The 9,469-nt window shown below is 48.7% G+C and overlaps 3 protein-coding genes across 6 annotated transcripts; 1 reads left to right on the forward strand and 2 right to left on the reverse strand.

The window, feature by feature from the left end:
* Positions 1–288: 288 nt before the first annotated feature.
* Positions 289–5,167, reverse strand: DAXX (death domain associated protein). 4 transcript variants are annotated; one of them, XM_016190147.2, is made up of 8 exons: positions 5,055–5,167; positions 3,909–4,137; positions 2,922–3,753; positions 2,583–2,797; positions 1,811–2,018; positions 1,177–1,642; positions 791–1,019; positions 289–498 (listed from the first exon to the last, which is right to left on the reverse strand). In XM_016190147.2, the coding sequence occupies exons 2-8, from the start codon at positions 4,119–4,121 to the stop codon at positions 439–441; spliced, it is 2,223 nt and encodes a 740-aa protein (XP_016045633.2). In that variant the 5' UTR covers positions 4,122–4,137; positions 5,055–5,167; the 3' UTR covers positions 289–438. The 4 variants fall into 4 exon arrangements, with proteins under 4 accessions (XP_016045633.2, XP_060045575.1, XP_060045574.1 ...); XM_060189592.1 differs by having other exon boundaries at positions 3,909–4,170; positions 5,055–5,161; XM_060189591.1 differs by having other exon boundaries at positions 3,909–4,173; positions 5,055–5,156.
* LOC132538206 (uncharacterized) lies at positions 5,039–6,586 on the forward strand. The gene is made up of 2 exons (XM_060190810.1): positions 5,039–5,463; positions 5,974–6,586. The coding sequence occupies exons 1-2, from the start codon at positions 5,039–5,041 to the stop codon at positions 6,251–6,253; spliced, it is 705 nt and encodes a 234-aa protein (XP_060046793.1). The 3' UTR covers positions 6,254–6,586.
* Positions 6,587–8,275: 1,689 nt separating this feature from the next.
* SMIM40 (small integral membrane protein 40) lies at positions 8,276–8,518 on the reverse strand. The gene has a single exon (XM_060190899.1). The coding sequence runs from the start codon at positions 8,516–8,518 to the stop codon at positions 8,276–8,278; it is 243 nt and encodes an 80-aa protein (XP_060046882.1).
* Positions 8,519–9,469: the final 951 nt, after the last annotated feature.

Raw genomic sequence — 9,469 nt, forward strand, 5'->3', positions numbered from 1 at the left:
TTTTTTTTAACTCCTATGCTCTGAGAAAGTAAACCGTGTCCAAGAGGCTGAAGGTTTTTTTTTTTCTTTTTTTTTTTAAACGCCAAGCATAAGGCCTGAGGGAATCTCTAGGTGTTCTAAGGACAGGCTACACAGGCCAGAAGGTGCGGCGGGAGCCAAGTGCTAGAATCTCTAGGTGTTCTAAGGACAGGCTACACAGGCCAGAAGGTGCGGCGGGAGCCAAGTGCTAGCCTGTCTTAAGAACAGCTGATGCTAATCTGTGAGAGCAGGACAAGGAAAAGACCAGGATACAATAAGAAAAGAACTTTATTAATGTTTGTGTGTAAAACTTCCGTGGCTTTTTTAAACACCACCAAATGGGGATTTGCTCAGTCCATCCCTTCCTCAATCATCTGCTTCTCACCACCCTAAATACTATCCAAAGTATTTTGGAGGCAACTAATCAGAATCTGAAAGCACGATGATTTCCTCTGGATCACACTGTGTGGCCACACTCATCTGCAGGGGAGAGACAAAAAGTTAGATCTGGAATATAGGGGGAGGAGGAAGCAGAGGGACGAATTTATCACTGAGGAGGGAATGGGGCTTTGAACTCTGGTGGTGGGAACAATGTGGAATTATCCCCTGGTGTCCCATAATTCTATAAATCAATATTAAATCACTAATATTTTTTTTAATTATCACTGACTTAAAAAGGGGTGAGGATGTATAATATTCAGACTATTCAGAGTTCCTGAAACTGAACAGGCAATGGATGAGGAAATCAGGAAAAACCAACTCCCTTTTTTACCTTGTATGTGCCAGGCCAAGAGGGTTGTGACTGAGTTGTTTGGGATAACTGGGCTGGTGAAGGGCTAGAAAAGGAGCTGGTCACCAGGCCATGACTAGGAGAATCCACTCTTGTGGAGGAATCAGCAGCTGGGGTCATCGGAGAAGTCAATGGGGAAGATGAACTTGACAGAGTACATATCTCCTTCCCATTCTTCACAGGCAATGGGCTTTGTTGTTTCTCCATATAGCTAGAGAAACATAAAATGTGTGGAGGAGTATGGGATGCCTAAGGCTGAAGTGGAAGTTCTAGTTTTCTCCCAGCACACTCAGTTCCTCAATATTCCTCCCCAAAAAGTCCTCTGAAATCCCCCCTTACAATCTTTTTCTCCTGTTTGTTATTGTTACCTTTTTCCTAATGACTCTGCTTCTGTTTGCTTCTCCTTCCGAGGTTTCTTGCAGGGAGGAATGTAATCTTCCTCAGTGTGAGGAGAGACACTTCCATTGAAGCAAGTGGAAGTGACCACGGCTGCTCCATTCTCCAAGATAAGAGTGTCCTCTGGTTGCTTTCTGGAAGAGGAAATGTCTGTCTCCTCAGGGGAAGGGGTACCATCGAGGGGCAAAGCTTCAATCTCTAGCTCAAAGAGCTGGGACATAGGGCTCTCTTCTGCCATGGGCAAATCCTCCTGGTGTTCTCCATTGCTTTCAGCATTTATGCTGGAAGGGACCAGAGGCTCTTCTGATAGTGAAGATGGTGATACCATGAGTCCTTTACTTTGTTGCTCCCCTGAAGACCTAGTGTCTTTGCTAGGTTCCAAGTTCTTTTCTGTGAAGATCTGTGGTGGGGTTATGGGACTCTTGTCTCCATCCTCATCTGGAAAAGAAGAAAAGAAGGGGAGTAGCAGCGTAAGTATTAGTTGAAAGAATATTGCTGAGAGGGCACTAAGAGTAACAAAAGGAAGAGAAGGGTCTCAAACAGGTGGCTCATATCCAACAGAGTAGAAGGAACTGACACATGAGAAGACTGTTTCCTTGACGATACCTGCTTCTTCCTCTTCCTCTTCATTGTCCCCCTGACCTTCCTGCATCTGTTCCAGATCCTCCTCCTCTTCAGAATCTGTGGCTTCCTCTTCCTCCTCCTCCTCCTCTTCTTCCTCCTCCTCTTCCTCTTCCTCCTCACTTTCCTCATCTTCATCTGTTTCAGTCTTGGATGTAGTAGGACATTCCTGGGATGCCATTCCACTAGGACCCTGAAGTTACAAAAATGTTTTCTAAAGAATCCTGGGAGTCAGGCGGTAGCGCGGCGGGTTAAGTACATGTGGTGCAAAGGGCAAGGACCGGTTAGGATCCCGGTTCGATCCCCGGCTCTTCACCTGCAGAGGAGTCACTTCACAGGTAGTGAAGCAGGTCTGCAGGTGTCTCTCTGTCTCTCTTCCTCTCTGTCTCTATCCAATAAACCCCCCCCCCCCCAAAGAAAAAGAATCCTTTGCCCCAGGTCATGTTTTTAGTATTTTACTCATTCATTTATTGGATAGAGAAAGAAACTGAGATGGAAGGGGGAGATACCTACAGCACTGCTTCACCAGTTATAAAGCTTCCCCTCTGCAGGTTGGACTGGGGGGCTTGAACCTGAGTCCTTAAGCATGGTAACATTTGATCAACCAAGTCCACCAGCACCTGGCCCCAAAAAGTCATGTTCTTATATTCATTCTGCACCCACACACACATACATACACTTAAGTCATTCTGAATCCCAGTATGGTGGCTGGAGCAGAGGAAGGACAAGTTCTCTGAAGTGTATATCCCTTTCATACCTCACCAGAATCCAAGGAGGCTTTAGGAAGGTCTGCAGAGTGGGAGGAGGGGCCTTGGGGGAGACGAGTTCTTCTCTTTTGTCTCTCATCCTCCTCACTTTTATCTTGCATCATAGCATATTTGGAAATGACCTCATCTAGCCGGCTCATAGCCAGGCTCCGGTTTTCCCTCAGGCGTCGGGCTAGGGCAGGGTCTGATAATGCAGGGTCAATGCCTACATGGGAAGATACAATGTCAGGGACTCAGTCTAAACCCTGTGAGAAGGGACTACATAAATGTCCTCTCCACCACACACTTGAACCACAAGGATTACTGATAAGTATCCCAATAATTCCTACCTGGCCTATAGTCATCTGTGAGGTGACAGCCAAAGTTGTAGATGAGATCAAGATGGCGTCGCTCTTGTAATCTGATACCCACATCTCGGAAGGCATCCTGAGCCATCAGTTGCAACTGCTGCCTGGGAAGGCCAAGACTGTGCCTAGTGGCTGCCTTCTCTACTGCTTGCAACACATCTCTATAGTCAGGGAAGGTATCAGGCCCAGGTTTGTTGATGAGCCGCTCAATGCGCCTGTTAACCTCTGGGTACCGAGTGCCACGGTAGGGAATGCGTTGTTCTATGACACGGCCAGTCAGTGAAGAGCAGTCTTTCAGCTCACACAACCGCCCAAAGAGGCGAATCAGCCTACGCTTCAACTTTGCTTCCTGTAGGTATGTGGAGTCTGGGTCGTCTAATTCTGATAAATCCAACTCCTTTTCCTGCAGTCTCCGGATCTCTGCTACATAGAGTGCCAGTAGCTGCTCCAAGCGCTGGATCTGTCTCCGGGAACCACGGGTCCTTGGGACCTCAGGTGCAGTGGCCTCAGCATTTGTGGGGTTCACAGAGAGGTCTGTGGGAGGGTTATTCTCAGAGGGCTCACTAGATGTGGTGGCAGCTGGAGCCAGGTTCAGCTTTTTCTTGGCTGAGTTGGCCTTAAGAACAGTGCAGAGCTCGTTAATGTAGACATAGAGTTTAGCTGGCCGGTTCCGAGCCCGAGAAAGGACCCGAGAGAGGATGTTGCAGAACTCCGCTGAGGCCAAAAATAGAGAATGGGCACGCTGCTGCCGGTTATAGAGGAATGGGACCACCTCAGGGTGGTCCGCCGTCTGCATCTTACACAGTTCAAGGAACTAGAAGGTTCAGTGGAAGAAGGGAGAGGGAAAGAGACAAGGGAAGGGGATGAGAGAAAGAAGGCAAAGTGGGGTTAGTAGGGAAGAAAGGACAGGAGAGCCAGTCTGCCATCCCCCTCCCTGGGGTGTCAAGAACATTGTCCCCTAAAGCTCACCTCTTCAAAGAGCTTCTCATTCTCCAACTTGTAGCATCTCTGGCCGCCAGAACTACTGCTTCCTTCAGCCCCTTGGGACTGGGAGGAACCAGGGGCTTTTGCCCTGGGTGAAGCCGGATTGGGGGGTGGGTGGGAGGGCCCTGGCTGAGCAGTTGCTTCATCTTCGTCATCATCATCATCCAGCACGATAATACTGTTAGCATCGTTGGCCATGGGGGATCAAATCCCCCTGAGGGAGGAAGTGTAGGGGATTTCGGAATTCCTGCTGGAAGGGGATGGGGCCTCAGAAAGAGCCCCTCCAGCATAGACCCATCCCTTCACTCCTCATGTTTTCCAATCTTCTTGGGTTACAAGAATGCCCAGCCCAATCCAACAGTGTCCCCCCCTCCCCGTCTCTCTTCCGTAGCCATACATGTCATATGACTTTGCAGGCCCTTTACTTCGTAGCTCTCCAAACTAACTACCCGAACCCTTAAGTTTCACCCCCCAGCTCCACCCCTCAAGTCCACATCCGGCTTTTCAGTTTCATTTCCCTCTTATTTCTCTCATAGTTGGCAAGTCGAATCTTCTTTCCAACCCTTGGACCGCCTCCAACCCTGCACTTGAAATTCCTTGACATCCCCCTGCAGATACCACACCTCCACTGGCACCACCTCACGTGTTTCTCTCCCTTTTGCTCTCAGACAGCGTCAAATCCACAACCTCACTCCATCCTGCAGGCTCAGCCCAACTCCTAGACTCTCAAGGAGGCAGAGGAGGCGAAGGCGACCTCTGCACAAGCCGTTCCTCGCCGTCCCCTGCAGCCCCACAGCCCTCCCTCCTCCGAGTCTCCTCAGGCTCGCGTTAGGGGGCAGACATTTCACCTCAAGCCCCCTCCCTCTCACCCAGCCAGCCCCCCCATGTTCTCTAGGACCTGTAACCGACCGCGGGCCCCCCAACTCACCCCCAAACCCGAGTCGGGTCCTTCCCCCGCCACAGCTTCCCGCCAAGTCCCCCTCCCCCAGTGGAGTTGGCGGCCGCCCCACTCCCCTTCAGGGACGGGGAAGGCGGCACCACAGCTTGTCCCGCACTCAGCCGCCGCCCCCCCGCCCCTCTTCCTGGATATTCCCGCCCCCACCTTCGCGCCCCGCATGGTCCGGCCCCCACCTCAGAAACGGTCTCTCAAGGCGACCCCCACCGCAGCTCTCAGAATCTCGCATGGTTCCCTCCGCCTTCCTTACTCCTCCCACCGCAGGCCTTATTCCGGACCGGAAGTCCTCGTACCCGCCTATCGAACCCTGGGCGCGTCCATCTTGTCGTACGGCGCACAGCGCCTTCCGTGGCCGGAAGTGATAGTAGGCCCGCCCGCGTCTCCGCCGCTGCCCACGCATCTGCGGCTCCCTCAGTACCTGCAGTGGGCGAGTTTACCCCGCCACAGGGCGTCTCCTAATACCTGGCAGCGCCATCTTGTCGTACGGCAGCGCCTACGCCTTTTCTCCCTGCGCTTCTGTGACTCGGCCAATCAGAAACTTCCTGCCTCAGGCCCCCAACGAACTGGCCAGTGCAGTTCGGAGAGGTTGGAGCCACCTATTTACTCCGAGAAGGGGGCCCGGGGATTGGGCGGTTACGGCCTGGGGCCCTCCCGAGCTGTGCAGGGATTTACGGAAGGGCAGGAGTCTGACGAGGGACTAGAACCTTGCCCTCCCGCTGGGCTGTTGACGAGCCTCCCGGCACTGCTTTCCCACCTGCGTGGCGTCGGGTTCCCAGGCTTAATCGGCCCCTTCCCTTCCCAGGGCTGCACGCCCCCTTGCCGCTGTCCAGCAGCTGCTTCTACATCTACTTGTCCCAGGCGTGAAATCACCAACACACGCGTACACACGGCCACAGCGCGCTATACAAATGTGCTGTTGTTATTAGACTGCTGTTGTGGGTCTGATTTTCTAGCTGCGCCAAAGAACTGAAATGACCAACCAAGCAGCAGTCAGGACCTAGTTGCTTCTCGGTCTTTATCTGAAGGGCGTCCCGGGGTGCAGGCAGTGCTGTCCAGAAGGTAGATGAAATAACTGAGGTCTTGTCTTCCCCCTAGGAGAGCCAAGGAAATCGTGAAGAATGAAGAAACCGAGTGTAATGCCCATCTTTCTGCACCTTCATCTCGCTGGACTTTAGGGAGACTGGAGGAAATCCTCGAGGCAAGGCTATGCCCAAAATTGAACTCCCCAGTGAGGAAAATAAAGTTTAGCACGGTTCTAATCACAAAGATTCCCACCTTCAGCAATTTTGCACATTCCACAATTGGTAAGCGTCCTGACACTTTACAGGACCACAGAGGCCTTAAACCCCAAATTTATAGAATCCCAGAACTATAAACCCTTCTTTCCATTAAAAGATTCTATACTTCTCTTGTCACTCCTCTAAGTCTATGGTCTTCAAATGGAGGTACATGAAAACACTCTATCTGAAGGAAAAAAAGAAAAAAGAAAGAAAGCCTGAAACAAAGAATCCCTGGAGCAGAATAAACAAAAACAAAGACAAAACAAAGAAATAAACAAAACTGAACCCGGGACTTTTGCATAACTATTAGTTGTCTCCCCCGTCTTCAAATCATTTTCCCCCAAGAGCACTATTCAACTCTTGTTTTATGGTGATACAGAGGATTGAACCTGGGACCTTGTAGTCTCAGGAATGAAAGTCTTTTTGCATAAACAACATCATATAATAATTTTTTTTTTAACCAGAGCACTGTACAGCTCTGGCTTATGGTAGTGGGGGGGGGGTTTGAACCTAGAGCCTCAGGCATGAGATTGTGTTTTGCATAGCCATTATTCTATTTACCCAGGGCCCCCTCAAATCATTCTTGACCTGTTTTTTTTTTTTTTTTTTTTTTGGTTTTTTACCAGAGCACTGCTCAACTCTTGACTTGCTGGTGTATGGGATTGAACCTGGGACTTTGGAGCCTCAGGCATGAGAGTCTACATAACCATTATGCTATTTCAGTTTCCCTGAGCATTGAGAGGGATGATTTAATTTTTTATATTAAAAATGTGAATTTTGGAGGGTCAGGTGGTGACACACTGGGTTAAATGCACATAGTACGAAATTCAAGGACCCACCCAAAGATTCCAGTTCGAGCCCCAGGCTCCCCTGTGGGATTGCTTCACAAGTGGTGAAACAGTTCTGCAGGTCTCTCCCTCTCCCTCTCCCTCTCCCTCTCCCTCTCCCTCTCCCTCTCCCTCTCCCTCTCCCTCTTTCTCTTTCCCATCCAGAAAAATGGAAAAAATGGCTACCAGGAGCAGTGGATTCATAGTTCAGGCATGAGGCCTCAGCAATAACCCTGGAGGGGAAAAAAAAAAAAAAGTGAATTTGGGAAGGGGGCTGGGGATGAGTTTCAGTGGTAAAGCATATGCTCTGCATGTATGAGCCCCTGAGGTCAATCTTTGGCACTCCTCCACATACGCCCAAACTATAAATATTTTCAATATGGTATGGCAGGAATTACATCCTTGACATAATTTTAGCTTATGCTAAATTTATTTATTTTTATTTCACTTTGTGAAACCAGGATCTTGTACAATTTAACTACTTGAGGCTGCTTTTTCAGAGAGAGAGAGAAGAGGGAAAGAGAGAGACCAGAGGACTGGAGTCCTGCAGCGCCATAGTAAATCCCAGGTGGTGCCAAGACTAAACCTGGGCCATATGACCAAGCTATCTTTCTTGGCCTGGTTATGATTCCTAGTTGTTCACCTAAAAAAATGTGTAAGTAGCAGCCAAAGATGTGGTGCAGTGGATAAAGTGTTGAGCACACAAGCATATGGTCCCAAGTTCCATACCCAAGATTGCATGTGCCCGAGAAATTTAATTTTTTATGCTCTAGTTCTTTCACCCCTCTCTCATTAATAAATTAAAAAAAAAATAAATGTGATCTGGGGGTGGGTGGCACACCTAGTTGAGTGCACATATTACCATGTGCAAGGATCTGGGTTCAAGTCCTTGGTCCCCACCTGCAGGGGGGAACCTTCACAAGTGGTGAAGCAGTGCTGCAGATGTCTTGAACTTGGGACTCTGGAGCCTCAGGCATGAAAGTGTCTTTGCATAACCATTATACTACCTACCTACGCCTTTCCCTCTCCCCCCCACCCTCCCAATCTCCTCTTGCCCTCTCAATTTCTCTTTGTTGCCATCTAGCAAAATACAAATCAAGAAAATATATTTTTTTAAAGTGTGAGAAATACAAACTTTTCAAAATCATTTCTAAAAGTATTGGCACAGATGTTTTAAAATAGCTGCTCTAAGCTGTCCAAGTATCCATGCAACAGTCTTCCACAGTTCAAGTTCCCGGTCTCCCCTCTCACCTCCATAGCAGGGAAGGAGAATGTTTATTGGGAACATGGTCACAATTCCAGCTCCTCCTCCTTCCATGGTGTTCCTAGAAGCCAGTCCCCAAACTGTTCCCATGGCAGCAGCCACAGCAACCTACAAATAGCCTCCAGCATCAGTAGTAGCAAGGTGAGCATCAGGAAGGTAAAGAAGACTTTATCTAAGAACCAACGTACTGGACCCCTGGGAGGAGAGGGATGTTGGGCAAATGCCAAAAACACATCCTCCTCATTGACATTGCCTTCTTCCTCTGCCATCCTAACTCTCAGTCTGACAGCTGGCTGGATAAGGGATACTAGAATGGAAGCCCTTGCTCAGCAATGCCAGGATTAACGGGCATGGTGTTGGCAAGTCCTGCTCCTACCTGCTTGACCCTAATTCCCCACCCAAATGAAAGAGAAGAGCCTCCAAGTCTTTGAAAAATCACAGAATCATAAAGAACAACGTGGATGTTCTGAACTAAATGATTCCTAAAGTCTGTCCAGCTTTCTGTCTATATGTCAACTGAAAGCCCAACATAAAGACATACAAATAGGAACTGCCCAAGTCATTCTGGGTCTCTAGGTTTAAGGCCCTAAAACCTCTCATACATAATAAATAAAATACATTTTTGTTTATTAAACTATTTATGGAGGGGGTTAATACTTTACAGTGCGGTCACTGATATATGACTACAATTTCATTATGCTCCAGGACCCCACAGTTCTCTCCCACCCTCCCTCCTCCTTCTTCTTCCCCCAAGTCTTTTGTTTTGATGCAATACACCAACATAAGTTTTTTTAATTTTTTTTTTTTTGCCTCTAGGGTTATCGCTGGGGCTTGGTGCCTGCACTATGAATCCACTGCTCCTGGAGGCTATTTTTCCTATTTTTGTTGCTGTTGTTTTTTTTTAATATTTATTTATTTATTCCCTTTTGTTGCCCTTATTGTTTTATTGTTGTGGTTATTATTGTTGTTGTTCTTGATGTCGTCGTTGTTGGATAGGACAGAGAGAAATGGAGAGAAGAGGGGAAGACAGGGGGAGAGAAAGATAGACATCTGCAGACCTGCTTCACAGCTTGTGAAGCGACTCCCCTGCAGGTGGGGAGGGGGGATGAGGGGTGGCTTAAGCTTTGCCCTATGTGCGCTTAACCCGCTGCACTACCGCCTGACTCCCACTCTTGTTGTTTATCTTTGTTGCTGTTGGATAGGACAGAGAGAAATCGAGA

The sequence above is a fragment of the Erinaceus europaeus genome, chromosome 4 (assembly GCF_950295315.1).
Source record: "Erinaceus europaeus chromosome 4, mEriEur2.1, whole genome shotgun sequence".
NCBI lineage: Eukaryota > Metazoa > Chordata > Mammalia > Eulipotyphla > Erinaceidae > Erinaceus > Erinaceus europaeus.

Coding starts and splice junctions, on each gene's coding strand:
- DAXX (XM_016190147.2), bottom strand. CDS start 4,121: ATGGCCAACGATGCTAACAGTATTATCGTGCTGGATGATGATGATGAC. Junction 3,754..3,908: donor ATGAGAAGCTCTTTGAAGAG/GTGAGCTTTAGG, acceptor TGAACCTTCTAG/TTCCTTGAACTGTGTAAGAT. Junction 1,020..1,176: donor GCAGAGTCATTAGGAAAAAG/GTAACAATAACA, acceptor ATGTTTCTCTAG/CTATATGGAGAAACAACAAA.
- SMIM40 (XM_060190899.1), bottom strand. CDS start 8,518: ATGGCAGAGGAAGAAGGCAATGTCAATGAGGAGGATGTGTTTTTGGCA.
- LOC132538206 (XM_060190810.1), top strand. CDS start 5,039: ATGGTCCGGCCCCCACCTCAGAAACGGTCTCTCAAGGCGACCCCCACC. Junction 5,464..5,973: donor GGCCAGTGCAGTTCGGAGAG/GTTGGAGCCACC, acceptor TCTTCCCCCTAG/GAGAGCCAAGGAAATCGTGA.